Genomic DNA, 16,334 nt, shown 5'->3' with positions numbered 1-16,334 from the left:
AAAAAGATAGGGAGATAGTGTGAGCTGCGAGGGTGGAAACAAAGTGGGGAGAAGATTGGCCAAAATGGAGAGATAGAGGGGGGGGGGGTTGGGCAAAGAGTAAGAGAGAGAGAGAGAGAGAGAGAGAGAGAGAGAGAGAGAAGAATAGGAGAGAGAAAGAGAGAGACCTTTACTTCATCGATGTTGTTTGATGTGCTTAGTATGATCGATATGGTCCTCACATAGTTAAACAATCTTCTTGAGATGTTAATATGCTCAGTGCCATCCTCGTGTAACGTCTATGGGCCATATGGTCTGTGTGGCCTAAACAGTACATGTGGGGTGTACATCAAGGTGTGCTTCTTGAGATTTTTACATGTTCAGTGTATCATTATTGTGGTCTCACCTATATGGTTGGAATGGGATACATGTGATCTTAGTGTATTCCCTATGTGGTCTATTGTGTGATCTATATGGTTTAAGTGATCTATATGGTTTATGTGATCTTAGTGTATTCCCTATGTGGTCTATTGTGTGATCTATATGGTTTAAGTGAAGATCATATGTGTGTGGTGGTTGTTTATTCCTTTAAACTATATGGCATAGATGGTTCATATATTCCTTGTGTTCTTTATGGCCTATATGGTCCATATGTGCAAATGTGCTTTGTAGTTGGTCTCAGTGTACATGTTGTGAATTATGGGATTTGTTCATTGTCTATATGGTCCATATGGTTTAATGTACATTGTTGGAATGGGTTGCATGTGATATTTATGTGGTGATATTATTCTTGTCTATTCTGTACAATCCATATGATATGTGCATTATCGCAGTGGGCTATATGCGATATTTATGTTCTTACTATAGCCTTCATGTGGTCCATGGTCTATATGGCCCGTATAAGTTAAAAATTAGTTGCGTGATCTTTTATGTGGTTGGTATTGTCCACATAGGTACACCTTGCAACAAAATGGGGTTATAGAAAGAAAAAATAAGCACATTGCAAAAGTTATGTGTGCATCAAATGAATGAGAAAGGGATGCCTCATTAGTTTGAGGCTGAAGCAATATCAATTATTGTTTATATTATGAATAGGAACCCTATTGTAGCTCTTCATGGCATGATACCTAATCAGCAGAAGTTTAGAGGCATAAGACCATATTTCTTGCACTTGAAAGTCTTTGGATGTATTTTTTATATACATGTGCTTGATGAAAAGAGAACCAAGTTGGATCCAAATGTAGAAAAATGCATCTTTATTGGTTATTCCTTGGAGTAGAAAGTTTACAAATGCTGTAATCCTACCATTCTTGAGATGCAAGTAGAGACATCATTTTTTATGAGATGTGTAGCTGGTATACACTCTTAAAGGCATTTGAAGATGCACATGTAAGAATTATTGATGTTGTTTCTCATGTAGAGTAGGAATCATAGGTGCTTAGTAGACCACGAGAGTCTTCTAACAATGGGTCTAATGTTAGACCTTGGTCAAGCAAGTGAGGTAAAATATTAGGCATTCTCATGCATCATTAGGTGTGGTACTGCAAGTGCTGAAAATTTAGCAAATTCACATGTATCATGCAAGGGAAAAGAGAAACTAGATAAATCCTTTATAATGCCTAATGTGGCAATAGGGTATTCATTTATTGATGTAGTTAGGACACCTGGTCTGTAAAAGATAAAAGCTATTTTGAGAACATATAGTAGTAATCCAAGTGTATTTAGGTCTAGAAAAGATTAGACATCTTGTTAATTCATCGAGATATGATGGATATGTATCCCATCATTATTCTTACATGCTTAAAGAAATACAGAGGATGTAGATTCCACTTCTTTTGAGCAAGCACTTTGGAAATAAAAAATGAGAAGATGTCATGGATGAGGAGATGATGGTAGCATTGGATGCAAATGCAACATGAGAGTTAGTGTCTTTGCCTAAGGATAAGAAGAAAATTGCATGCAAGTGGGTCTATAATGTGAAGCACAACTCAAATGGATCTATAAGTAGGTATAAGGCAAGTTTGGTTTGCCAAGGGTTATGTGTAGACATATGGCATTGACTATGAGGAGACATTCAACCTTCTTACATGTTGATTTACAAGAAGAGACATACATGATGAAACCACCATGATATGAGAGTGATGTACATCTAGATTTTGTGTACATGTTATGAAAGGCCTCATATAGCTTGAAGTAAGCAACCAGAGTGTGGTTAAACAAGATTGGGGAGTATCTTATTACCATTGGATTTCAGATATTCAATGTAGATTTTTCACTTTCTGTAAAAAAGATCAAGGGATCATGCTATTAGTCATGTATGTGGATGACTTGACTATCATGAGTGATAGTGATGTTGATCTACATAATGTGAGGATGTTGTTAAAGTAGAAGTTTGAGATGAAGTATTTGGATGAGCTACACTATTTCCTTAGGCATAGAGGTGATTAGCTCACATGATGGGATTTGGAATTTATAGAGGTATTATACTTTGGACATACTGTTTAAGTATGGTATGATAGGCTTTAAGCCTATTTCAGTGCCATCGAAGTAGAAGAACATGAAGTTGTCTATAGATATAGGTGATTGTTGAAGAGGATCCTACTATGTACATATGCATATAGTAGGGAGTCTGATCTATATGACCACTAAGCCAAATTTGAGCTGTGTTATTTGATTAGTGTGTCAGTTTATGTAGGCCCCAAGGAAGCCACACTTAGATGTGACTAGATGGATACTTAGATACATAAAGTCCACATCACATTATGGACTTTTCTATGAGGTAGGCAAAGAGATACAATTACATGGGTACATAGGATATTGATTGTGGTCTGGTAGTATCTCAAATAGGAGATCTACTAGTGGATTTATATTCTCTTTTGGGAGTATTGCTATGAGTTAGAGCAACAAGAAGTAGCCTATAGTTGCTTTGTTTGTGAGTCTATATAGAGGCTAAGTACATGGATATTACTATGGCAGCTTGTGAGGTAGCTTGGCTTCAAATGTTACTTTTGGTGATATGGGTATGATGTGGATAGGGTCATTGTCATTTATTGTGATAATATGAGTACCATACAACACGCCAAATTAACTAGTTTATCATGCTAAGAGAAAGCACATTGAAGTTCTTTATCACTCTGTAACATAGATGGTTCTAGTAGGTGCATCATCACCTTGTCAAAGAGAAGGTTCTAGTAGGTGTGATATAGATTTGGTGTATGTCAACATAGAGAAGCATGTGGGTGACATCTTCACGAAGGCACTAGGTGCAAAGAAGCTCCATATATTTAGGAGCCTACTTGGAGTGCAGGTTATGGAGTTGAGCTCAAGGGAGAGCCTTGAGATATCGAGCTCAACTATTGCACTGGACATTGATGAACCACCTGGGTGATAGCTCTCCACTTATGGCACTGGCATGGTTGGTAGAGATTATGATTGATATGGTGCTAATGGATAACAAGCTATGTGACATCCACATTTAGACTACTAGATTATGGCATAGTTATAGCACCAACGTTCACACTATAGAACCCCATAATTTATGTTTTAATTGAGTACTTGTACATATAGTATGTACTCTTATATTTTATGTTACGTTGATTAAGTATAGAAGAAGAAGATAGAAGAAAATTCAGTCATCCATCTCTCTCTTATGTTCTTGTCTACCCTTGTGTCCACATTTAGACTACTAGAGTATGGCATAGTTATAGCACCAACATTTACACTATAGAAGCCCATTATGTTTTAGTTGAGTACTTCTACTTATAGTATGTTCTCTTATATTTTATGTTATGTTGATTGAGTATAGAAGAAGAAGATAGAAGAAAATTCAGTCATCCATCTCTCTCTTGTGTTCTTGTCTACCCTTGTGTAAGTGCATGAAGAAGTAAGCCTACTAGGAGCTCTAGCGAATTTTTTAGGATGTGTCGACTACAAGGATTTAAATAAAATTATGAAGAATCGTTTCCATATTCTACAGATTGATGACATCCTAGCAAGGAGCATCTTGCTTTAGCAAGATTGAATCTCAAGCCATGTTAGAGCGGCATCACATAATGTGCATAAAATGGCCTAAATAAGTTACAGTTTTTTTGGGGTACATTGTGTCAAAAGAAGGGTTGTGTAGTATAAATGGATTTTATCAAAGTGCAATTAGGAGCACCAATGAAGGATAAAGGATTGTCTCTAGCCTAATTATGTAAATGAGATATGTAGCTTTTTTGGGGCATGTGTATACTACAAGAGGTTTTTTGGCATTTTGCTAATCTAGCTTCTCCTTTGCATGCTTTGACAAAGAATATGAGTGTTTAAGCATTGTGTGGATAGCTTTAGCAAGCAAGCTGGTCAATTTGGACCATTGTGTCGATAGCTTTCGAAAGAAAGCTAGTCACAAAGGCCATCAAGCGAGACCACATGATGGTAATGCTCTTCTTGACTCACGTGTTTAAGAACCATGGAATAATCAATTTAAGTGTGGATGACAAGAATCCAAAAACTATGAGTTTGTTTTGGAGAGCCTTGTTTGAAAACATGGGCACAAAGCTCAACTTTTCATCAGCATATCATCAAGAGAAATGTCTAGAGTGAAGGATTTGCTAAAATACTATGTGGCTGATCTGAAAAGCATGTGGAAAAGTATTTGCCTCTACTAGAGTTTACATACAATAACAGAATGCATTTTTCCACAGGCAAGGCACCTTTTGAGGTAATTTCTAGTAGGGTGGGGCTATCATCAATACTCTACACAAAACATGAAATATTTGCCTACGGATGACTATATACTCAACAAAGATTTTCAGGGTGCTTATGCCAAGTGCAAACATACATTGAGAAGTCTCAAGAGAGGCACAAAAGGTCCATCGAAGAGAGTCGAAGTTTGAAGTTTAGTGATTGGGTCCTACTGAAATTCAGCCGAGCTAGGCTCAAGAAGAGACATATGAAAGAAGGGAGCACTCCAAATCTCTTCAATAGATACTATGGTCCACTCAAAGTGATCAAGAAGATTAACGAGGTATACATGTTGCCATCACCAAATCATTGGAAGATCCATAATGCATTTCATGTTAGCCTCCTATTGAAGGTATGTGGAAGAGCTACCTAGTGAGCCAATGATAGAGAATCCACCAAAGGTGGAAAAGATATTACAACTTGAGCACATTGTTTTCCATAGATAGAAAAGGTTGCCTCAAGATGGTGGAGACATTCAGTTAAGTTCCACAACTATCCTACCATGGATGCAAATTAGTTGGATGAACAAACTTTGAAGGAGTATCCTCAGCTTGTGGATAGCTATCTTAAGACTTTTCAGCTTAGGCCATAACCCCTTAGCATAATTAGCCACGGATGTGAGCACATCATTTATATCCACAAGCATATATTTGGACATGAAAATCGCTAGCATGACTAGCTTTTGTGTCTGTATTTAGCCACTATGACTAATGATTTATCTTGCTCTAATGTGACCAGAGACGGAGGTTTGTAGAAGTGAATTGATTAGGAGCTTGCACATGTCCAATGCGATGGCTTAAACTGCACTCTTAAATAGTGTGACTAGATGAGAGGGACAAAGAGACTTGCTATGGTGTGTCACGAGAGTGATTGGGAACACACTCAACACCACGGTAGCCTAGTGTGACCAGAGCCTTGGGATTAATACAAGATCTAAAAATGGGAGATTTCCAAGTTTCATATGCATTACTCATGCTTGCATGTGTTGGCCATATGATTTTCTAAAATTTTGCCTTGTTTTTTTATGCTTCATGGGATGATGTGGGTCAATCTTGTGGCGTCAAGGACACTCAAAACTACTCACCATAGGGCTTCAAAGTAAGGCCAAAATATAGATTGAAGGCCTTGTTGTGGACTAAGGAAAATTTATAAGCTTGGAGTGGTCGCACACATCTTAAGCTAGACACTAGACATTAGACATTTATGGCTTGTAGGCACCTTCTACACTCATTTGGACTAGTCATCCTTCTCCATGTACATTAAGGGTGCCCAAGCCTCGCTTATAGAAAGTGCGGATTGCTTCACACACTTAGTTGGACAACCCCACACTCCACCCTCTCTTGGAGCTAGGCAACTACACACACACCTCTCAATTGCATATGCGTGTTGTACAAATGTTGTACTACCATCTATGAGCTATATGACCATTGTATGACTACATGACCAAGTTGTAGCATCTTAGATTGCTCTTGCCTATTTTACCACCATGCAAATACCTGTTTTGAGTGTTGTATCATTGTTGTACATGTTGTATATGACCACTTTTTACCATGCAAGCAATCCTAAACACCCCTAAAGCTTGTGCTTGGTATTGTTCTATTGTACCTCATCATTGAAGATGCTTGACAAGCTAAGATGTTGTATATGACCACTTTTTACCATGCAAGCAATCCTAAACACCCCTAAAGCTTGTGCTTGGTATTGTTCTATTGTACCTCATCATTGAAGATGCTTGACAAGCTAAGAAGACCAAGATTTCATTACCTATCATGCGTGCTAGAACTCGATGATTCATTTGAAGCTTGAGAAGGGAGCATCCCTATAGCTAGGTGACCATGTGAACGGACAAATCTCTAGATATCCATTAGAGATGGGTGTAAGTAGAAAACACTCCTTATTGTGGGTGGAGGACTACCCTACTCCCTATACTAAGAGGCTTGGAGCCTGGTTGACTATGTTTATTGTTTCCATTATTTTCTTGGAAATATGATGCTAGCTGGCGTTACTCTTGTATTTGAAACTCTTTTGGAATAAAATTATTTCTAAGGGGAGGTTACCCTAGTGTGGTGTAGTACTGTCAAAATTTGTGTTAAGAGTTTTAGTTAAGCGTTGCCTAGCATTATTATTATTTTTTAACAGTTTCTTAATCACAATATTAGGGCGAAGAAATGCTTTCTAATCAAGAGAATAAAGAGAATTTTATAAAAGGGTGTTTACAACCTTCAAAGGAATTTAGTTATAAAATAGAGAGCAATTTGAAGATACAAAAGGGTGTCTAAAACCTCTAAAAGTATGAAGAAAACGAGTATCACAATATACTGATATGATCTTTACTTTGTAAGTTTGAAAACTCACATCTTCATCATATACAAGCTAGACAACCTTATCCCCTTCAAGGCATACTATTAATGCCCATTGAATGCTCGTGCAATGAACCTTCCCAAAAAATTCCCTTTATATGAAGCCTCTTTGGAACCTTCTGGAAGCTCTTTGGAGTCTTGCATCCTAGTACAAACATGTCCACAATGTTAGAATGCCCTTTGTTTTCTACAAACTTTTGAGGCCAACAAGCATGATGAAGTAACTTGTGGTATAATGACATTAACTACTATAGTTGAGAAATCAAGTAAACATTCAGATGTGATTTGGTATAATTACATTAACTACTATAGTTGAGAAATCAAGTAGACATTCAGATGTGATGTTTTAACAATAACTTGTGGTATAATGACATTAACTACTATAGTTGAGAAATCAAGTAGACATTCAGATGTGATTTTTTAACAATAACCTAAAGCATGAAAATAAAGATGACTTGAGATAAGAACAAGTGATTTGATTAGATTGACTCACTATATCAACTTGGCCTCTTCTAGAAATCAGGGTAATCTCTGTTAGGACAAAAGACAAAACTATTTGGAAGAAGAAACAGTGGTCCATGTTGAGATGCCTTCCTACACGATTTAAGATATGATAAGAGAGAACTGACATGAAGAAACACAAGGATAAGCCTTAATATTACACAAGGAGACCATCATAATTTTCTGGTCCAACTCTAAACCTATATCATACATAATTTATGGATTATACTTCTACATCCTGTTTCCTTATGCTGGGCAAAAAAGGTGAAAAGCATATCTTAATTCTTGTTGGCATATTTCCATCTTAGAGACTTAAATGAGTGGAGATATTATATATATATATACCATCATAAGGCTAGATGAATCCAAGCTTACGAATAATTTTAAAAGAAAGGAGGGAATCGGTAAAAACAAACAAATCAAAAATAGGACAGCTTAATATACAACACCAGAGAAGAAATAATAATAATAACTTGCAAAACTAGACAAATACATAACTAAATCTCACACACCGATGGAATTGGTCTAAATAGATCCTAACTTGTGGGCATAGATAAACTTAGCCAAGTGTAGAATAAAAAGCTGGTCTTTTTTTGCAAATAATATGCAGAAGGTGATAAGAAAGGCAGGGTGAGGTTGAGAGTAATGGTTAAGTTGGCAGAGTCTTCCAAGTTGACAAAAGGGCAGGTAGCTAAATTTGAAGAATTGAGGGGCAGAATGGATATACATTTGAAAGGGCTAGGGCTTAAGTAGCCAGAATACTTCCATGTTTAACACCAGCAAGATGCCCTCGAGGTTTTTTTTTCAAAGCTCTGTGGGTCAAGGGGTCATAGGATAGTATTGTGGAAGTTGGCAGAGAGGATGGCTCATGGCTGGATGATCCCCTTGAACTGGCCTAATGCTGGGATACTCTTGCCATGGAGGAGGACCACTCAATGGAAAGATACCAGGATGTGGCTTGGATGCTGGAGTTTGTACAGAGAAAGGTGGACTCAGAGCTGTACAGGGGCATTCAAGAGGATGAGTGCCTGCATGCCCTGAAGAAAATGGGAAAGGGAAAAAATCTAGGTTCGGATGGTCTTGGTGTCTAGACAAGTTAAAAAGGTCTTCTGTTCAGGGTATAGGGAGGGTGGAACGAAGGAGAGTGATTAAACTTATTCCAGAGCAGGTGGCATGTGAGAAGCTGGAACATTGGAGACCTATCACCATGCTAACTGTTTTGCATAAGATTCTGGCTTAAAGTTATAGCTGATAGGATCTCTCGCTTTTTGTAGAAGGGTATCAACAAAGTTCAACATGGCTTCATCAAGAGTAGGAGCATCCTAGATAAAATACATATTGTGCTGGTCAGAAAGGAATTTGCAGTGTGTTCTAAGCAGAAATGTATAATGCTGCAATTGGACATGGAGAAAGCCTATGACAGGGTACATTGGTCTTTTGTACAAAGGGTTATGGAAAATTTTGGGTTTGGCCATAGGGTAGTTGCTGGCTTACATCCACTTTTACACTCTCTTCACAGATTTTAAGAAGGTTCATTCAAAGAGGCCACTTAAGCCCTTCAAGAGTTTTCTGTAGGGCGGGAAGGGGCCAGAGGGGTCAGCTGGTTGGCATCGGACGAATTGTGTAAACCTAGAGAGTTGGTTGGGGAGAGTCAAACCGTCATTCCAAGATTTTGCAATCCAATACATTGCCATTATGTCACCCAACCAGCAAGACATTTTACCCTTCTCTCATTCAAGGGAGATGACCCTAGTAAAGGCCACCCATTGAAATAGGACAAGGAAGGGGGGGAGGGGAGGGGAGGGGAGGTTGGGCAAGGAGAATTTCCATGCAAGTGGCCAATTTAGTCAAGGGGGATCAACCCTCCGCAGAAATGCTTTTGTATATATCGAATATGACTGAAGTCTGGTGTAAAGTGTCATGTGCAGCCAATAAAGTGATAGCTCAAGTGGTGAAGGTGTTTGCCTAGGACCAAGAGGTCCTGGGTTCAAAACCCCCCTTGGTGATAAGGCTATTTGGACAATGTTTTATGGGCTGAAAAGGAAAAACCGACCTGATTACGAATCTCTCTTTCACCCCTAAACGGAGCCTTTAGTTATTCATTAGAATAATTCAATCAAAGATCAAGAATATCCATATGTCAAGAGCTACGAGGCAACAAGGACACACTAGTGGATCAACACGAGCTTCTCTTGACCATTGCAACAAGGACACACTAGTGGATCAACACGAGCTTCTCTTGACCATTGCAAGTAAAGGGTTGCAAGGATCTTTGGTATGAATCACTGAATAGCATACATGAATTAGATCAATATAGAGTAGATTAGGTCTATGCCTCTCTTTTGTATCATTGTCTAAATTGATGTGTGATTAGCAGATGTCCGTTTGCACTATGTTAATCCCATGATTAAGCTTCCTGCCTAGGTCGCCTGGATCACAAAGTATAGGTCAACCTCCTGGCTAGGGACTCAGAGTATCGATACAACAGGGAGGTTCATCGTCCTCGATCAATAAAAGCAGAACGAGCTCGCATGGACCATGCACAACGAGAGCATGAGATGCACAGGCAACTCTTAAAAAGAACAGTTGAAGGCAGTCTGCCGCAAAAACGAAGTCCATTATCTGCAGGCAAAAGAGACCCGAGCTCGTGAAGACGTTAGGTATGAGTCGTTACTACACCAAATGGATCATCGAAAGTCCATCATCTACAAGTTTCCAAGGATGCCCGAAAGCTTCCACGACAGGAAGTGGCACAAAAGACTGATTCCTCATGTGCAGAGTGTAGATCAGTGGAGAATCCTGAACATGAGGTGCTGATGACGAAAACAGTGGAGTCAAAGACTGCACAGGAATCCCTCTCTGAACACCAACGCTTGCCCAAGCCAAATTCCAAACCCAAACCCAAACTTGCAAATGCCAGAATCCAAACAAACCAGAATCGGAACCAGAACCAGAAGCCGAACCGAAACTAGAGCCCAAGCCAAAGGTTGAAGCAGAAACTGAACCTCAACAACAGATAGATCTCTCTCAATCCCATGGGGAGGAGGATGAGGTCAACCCGCCGATAGTTTTTGAAAGCAAGTGGATCTCTCTAAATCTAGTTTGGAGAAGGATGAGGTCAGTTCAACAGATTCCCACAAAGTGAATCTTTTTGAATCCCGTTTAGAGGAGGATGAGGTCACCATGGCAGTTTTCCAAGAACTTCAGAGAAGAATCTTTACAAATCCGATATGGAGGAGAGGATAAGGCTACATGTGATTCAACACATCCAATGGACATGGAACAAAGTTTACACCAATGCTCCAAGCTCAGCATGAGGGGATGTCATGTGCATCAGTTAATCCCGATACTCATGTACATGATTATCCTCACTCGCAAATATACAAGAAAATTTGGACCTGATTTTGAAGCCCATGGGGAGGAGGATGAGGTCAACCCCTACCAACCGTTTTTGAGGAGCAAGTGGATCCCTCCGAATCTAGTTTGGAGGAGGAGGATGTCAGTTCAACATATTCCCACGAAGTGGATCTTTCTGAATCCTATTTAGAGGAGGATGAGATCACCATGAGAGTTTTCGAAGAACTTCAAAGAAGAGTCTTCAAAGAAGAGTCTTTACAAATCCGATATGGAGGAGGATAAGGATTCATCACATCCAATGAACATAGAACGAAGTTTAGAGATGGGCCTGATTGGAATCAGAGCAAAGGTGTATGATTTACCCCAGTGCTCCAAGTTCAAGAGAAGGGGATGTCATGTTCATCAGTTTATCTGATACTCATGTACATAATTATCCTCGCTAGCAAATATATGGGCAGATCTAGGGGCAGATTGAAGCCCAACAAGCACCCATAAGCACAAAGAACATGCACCCATATATGAGACACTTTTGGGGCACATTTTGGACACAAACTAAGACTATTCGGACAATGACCTGATTACGAATTTCCCTCTTTCACCTATAAAAAAGTGTCTTTCATTATTCATTAGAATCATTCAATCAAAGATCAAGAGGATCCATATGTCAAGAGCTGCAAGCACAAAGACATAGTAGTGAATCCGCAGGAGCTTCTCTTCACCGTTTCAAGTAGAGGGCTGCAAGGATATCTAGTATGAATCACTAAATAGCATGCACGAATTGGATCTAGTTCTAGATCCAAGAACCATCATATATCTTCATGATTTGCCATATTCAATAGATTAGGTCTATGCCTCTCTCTTCGATATCATTGTTTGAGTTGATGCGATTAGCATTAATCTCTGTTTGTATTACGTTAATCCATGATTAAGCTTCCGTGTGTAATGTAAAGGGAAGTGGAAATACCTAGATGGACTAGACAAGGTTTTCTCAAGGGCCACAATGGTGCCGAAAAGCGTCCCATTCTGCAAATTCTTGATCACTAACTAGGAGAGGACTTATAAATGGCATGTTGGCTTGGGATGGGGAAGTGAGACCCAGCTAGAAATTCATTGTGGAATCTATCCATGTGGTGGTCCTTCTTGGTTAGCCCCTCTAGCTAGAATGGATGAGAAGATGGGTAGAAGACTAGACAATAAGGGTATAATCAAGATGGAGGGTCTTTGGGGATGATCCTCGTCTCGCGTGGATGAAGCCTGAGTAAGTTAGGGTCACATATGGACTGAGCAGATTAAATACGGGGGATACTAGCAGAGTAATGAAGTGTTAGAACAACTGTCAGAACAACTGTCAGGGATAAGAGATGAGGCTTGGAAGGAGGACTGGCAGTGGGTTGGTACTCTTCGTCTCATGAAGCCCTACACACAGACCGTGTATAGAAAACTGCTTGGTAACCGTGACATGTCAAAATATCTCAACAATCTCTGGAAGTTGAAATGGGATGCAAAGGTATGGAGAGGAAGGCTTGAGAACTTGTGGTACAACTATATCCCAATAAAACTGAAAACATTTCTGAGGAGGGTTGCATTTGGGGCATTTCGGACTGAGCACAAGGTTCAAAACAGGAAATACAGATCCTGGTAAGTGCAAGAGGTTGAAAATGCTTCGCAACTTTTTTGGGGGTGTCCAGGCATCAGAGCTTTCTAGACGCAAATGTGTAGATGGATCCTCAATTGCCTTGGGCAAAGGGTGTCATGGTCTCATTGGCTCTTATCCAAAGAATACTCTGTTGGAAGGGGAGGGAAAGAGGACATTTCATGTAGTAAGATTTGTCTGTGTGTGGGAGGTTTGGTGCACTAGGAATGGATTGATGTTCACTGAAAATGCACTGTATTAATTCTTTGGAAATAAAACTCAAGTCTAATCATGCAGTTCAAAATCTGTTCAGGTACAGTTCAGGAGACGAGGAAAAGAAACTAATTCTAATTTCTAACCAGGTTGCCCTCGTGAGCAGGGTGTAGATAGAGCGACACCAACTGGGTGTTGGTCTACTTCTTGAAATGATGTCGTGCAGGTCTGCAAAAAGGACTGTTGGGGTGGTATGCTGATTAGGAAGACACCATGGCTGGCAGGTTCAAAGCTCTCTGGGACAGATTTACAGATACACAAGGGCTCTTGTACTTGATCTGGAAATCATTGCCAGGGACATGCCTTATGGTTAATGAGACTGCAGTTTCACACGATCTGGTTGTGCCTTGGCAGAGAATGGTATTGAAAGAGGCATAGTCATAGATATGATGGCTCTGTACAGGTGGTGGGCTGCTACCAGAAGTTCATCTATCTCATGTATGTACTTTTTGGTCCCGTGTATTCCGTAAGCAGGTACCCTTTTCATAGGAAGATTAGTATAGGGGGTATCAACTCCCCCTTTTGGCTACTGAGTATGTAAGGCTGTGGCCCCCACTGTGGTCAGTTTAATATAAATATCTCTCTCCTTTTCAAAAAAAAAAAAAGCTGGCTGCTTTGCAGTGCAGCAGTTTCTTTAATGCTGGTGACTAATGGATACATGCTTTCAGTATCTCCAAGTGGGAATAAACCAGAAGATACATCATGGCTGTCAATCATCACTCAAAAACTGGCTTTAAAATCATCTTTTGATAATGATTGAATTTATCTTATACACACACCATGCTAATATGGTATATGATACTAACAATCTACTTGGGGCACTGCAGGTGAGTGAAAAAGCATATTAAGAAAGTTGTCTACATTACAATTACTGTGGAACCCTAGACAGGCTACCCTTCATTTTAGAACCTGCAACACTAAGTTAGCACCATTATTTGAAGATGTAGAACGCAACTCACATAGCAGCCTTGAAATTGAAGGAAGCCATAGACAATGATGAATGGGACCAGCTTGAGTGCATTCTTTGGGCCTTTGTGTCATCCCCAGCTGCCCCGAGGGCCACAAGCAGAGGGTAAAAGTGTTCAGGCGATGGGTGCGCTTTTCGCGCATTCGGAGCCTTCTTTTCAAACTCGATCACGTCTTCAAACCTGTCGAAATCATGGGCAGAATGCACAAAATTGATCAATCTTTGGGAATTTTTCTGAAGGTAACTAGCACTAATTTTTTGGAAGCTCCTTCAAGGTAATGCATGTAGCAAAGCCAAGCAGAGACATTATACCGAAGCTCTCTGCACAAGGATGATGAAGATAATCACCTGCCATTGATGAGGGAATCATTCAGCCAGTCATCAAAAGAAGATGCCCAAGCCGGAGTAGCAGAGTTGTCAGAAGATAAGTTTCTAAGGTTGTGAGTGGCACTCCCAGAAGCCATGATTAAAACTCCTTCATTTCTGAGACTTGCCAAAGCTCTTCCCAGCTTGTAGTGGTGAAGGCCATCTTTATAGGGCTGGACAGACAGTTGACATACAGGAATATCAGCATCCGGGTACATAAGAAACAGTGGCACCCAAGCACCATGGTCTAGCCCCCTCTGAGAATCCTCTTGCACTGGATTGAAACCCGCAGCTTGAAGGAGGCCTTTCACTTGCCTTGCCAGCTCAGGAGCACCTGGGGCATTGTATTGGAGCTGAGAAAAAAATGCATCAGTTGTAAGAAACCATCCACTGTAGAGATCTGTAAATCCTAACCCAAGAAGACACTTCCAGAAAAGCATGCCGGTGAGAAAACCGTTTCTGACGCTAGAAGGAATCTGGATAACACTGATTTCAAGCTGTGCTTCAACAAACCATAACCCTGGCAGACCCTCAGACCTTAACAAAGCTCTACAACTTGCCAAGCGTTTCTAGACCCTCATTCTTCATCAAACCCTCACCATAGCACATAGACAGATCCCAGCTGCAGCAGAGGATGGCAAGCACAAATCTAACCCTGAAACCTGTTCAAGCACTTCTAAACCCTCAGCCAAGTCAAGAACATATCAAACCTAACAAACATTGCCCATGGCTTCTGTGGAGAACCCTATCGAAGGATATCAATCAGGTTCCAAAACCCTAATACAGGCAAAACTCTCTTGAATGCAGACAGATCCCAGCTGCAGCAGAGGATGGCAAGCACAAATCTAACCCTGAAACCTGTTCAAGCACTTCTAAACCCTCAGCCAAGTCAAGAACATATCAAACCTAACAAACATTGCCCATGGCTTCTGTGGAGAACCCTATCGAAGGATATCAATCAGGTTCCAAAACCCTAATACAGGCAAAACTCTCTTGAATGCACATCCTCATATGGCAGGGCGAATAAAATGATCCGATGAAAGGCAGAGAAGCAGTCGCCTACCTTGTAGAGGTCGGGAGGGAAGCCATAAAAGTCGTGGATGGTGGTGTTGTAGGCGGTGGTGCTGACGGCCGGGTGGGTGGAGTTCCAGTGGGCGGACACTGCCAGGATGGCCTTGGGCTTCTCAGGCATGTGCTCTCGCCAGCGCCGCAGGAAGTCTCTGGCCGGGATGTCCTCCAGGGGTAGCATAGGGGATCCGTGCGATATGTAGACCGGATCCATATTCACGATGCGTGTGTGCTTTGCGAAGCTTCTGCAGGAAGCAAGCGAATGGATGCAGCGGAGGTACAGCTTCGCTATTTCCACAAGCAGATTCGTAGATGCTTCAGGCGCCCTACACAGAAGCAGCAACGGAACAGTGGCAGGGCAGCAAGAGAATGCAACCACCGGCTGAGTGATTCAGAAATGCTTCAAAGGCCGATTTGTAGTCGACACGTACAGTAGCGGCGACTGCTCATCGACGACATTGTCAACCCAACCGCGTAAAACATGCTGGCAAACGTTGACAACAGCTTTGTGTCCATATTTATTAATCTGCACTCACGTGGCCATTTAGTCCCATTGCATGTATCTTTTTATTAATTTCCCAATGTTTATTAGCCAGGGTGCCATGAGAGAAACCACCATTTATTTCCTAATGTTTATTAGAGAGGGTGCCATGAGAGAAACCACTTGTTCCATCTTTCTCTAATACAAACATTCCTTTAAGACACTCCATATGAACAAACTCTTCATGAGGTGTCTAGTTTGATACGCCTGTATCACCATTTCCAATCCCCACTGTCACGGGCGGCTTCAAAAAGCTTCGCCTTCTTTAGAGCACGGAATTTCAAGAAGTTGCTCACAGAAGGATCAAATACTATCTTCTTACCTTTTGTATCAAGATTGTCAGAAGATCTTGTAGTCATGTTGGTTGCAAATATTAGACAAGCAAGGCTGCCCCATAAATCATCATCAACATGCCATGCAATAGGTCGCAATAGAAAATCCGAAGAGCATAACCCCATCCATGTACAAGGAGTTCGCCATGGGAATCACAAAGTGACACGAGCGGCAAGGCTGGGCCACGTGCAAGAGGGTGCATGCCATATGCTCTGAAAGGCCGCTGACGTT

At 40.7% G+C, this 16,334-nt stretch overlaps 1 protein-coding gene across 1 annotated transcript; it reads right to left on the bottom strand.

Annotated features, from left to right (window-relative positions):
• Positions 1–6,876: 6,876 nt before the first annotated feature.
• Positions 6,877–15,617, bottom strand: LOC147627620 (extradiol ring-cleavage dioxygenase-like). The gene is made up of 4 exons (XM_086814529.1): positions 15,225–15,617; positions 14,144–14,514; positions 13,788–13,976; positions 6,877–7,209 (listed from the first exon to the last, which is right to left on the bottom strand). The coding sequence occupies exons 1-4, from the start codon at positions 15,441–15,443 to the stop codon at positions 7,110–7,112; spliced, it is 879 nt and encodes a 292-aa protein (XP_086670655.1). The 5' UTR covers positions 15,444–15,617; the 3' UTR covers positions 6,877–7,109.
• Positions 15,618–16,334: the final 717 nt, after the last annotated feature.

The sequence above is a fragment of the Cibotium barometz genome, chromosome 20 (assembly GCF_041138505.1).
Source record: "Cibotium barometz isolate CiBa-2024 chromosome 20, ASM4113850v1, whole genome shotgun sequence".
Lineage (NCBI taxonomy): Eukaryota > Viridiplantae > Streptophyta > Polypodiopsida > Cyatheales > Cibotiaceae > Cibotium > Cibotium barometz.
The sequence above is the reverse complement of the archived record's forward strand: the minus strand, read 5'-3'. Positions and strand labels throughout refer to the sequence as shown.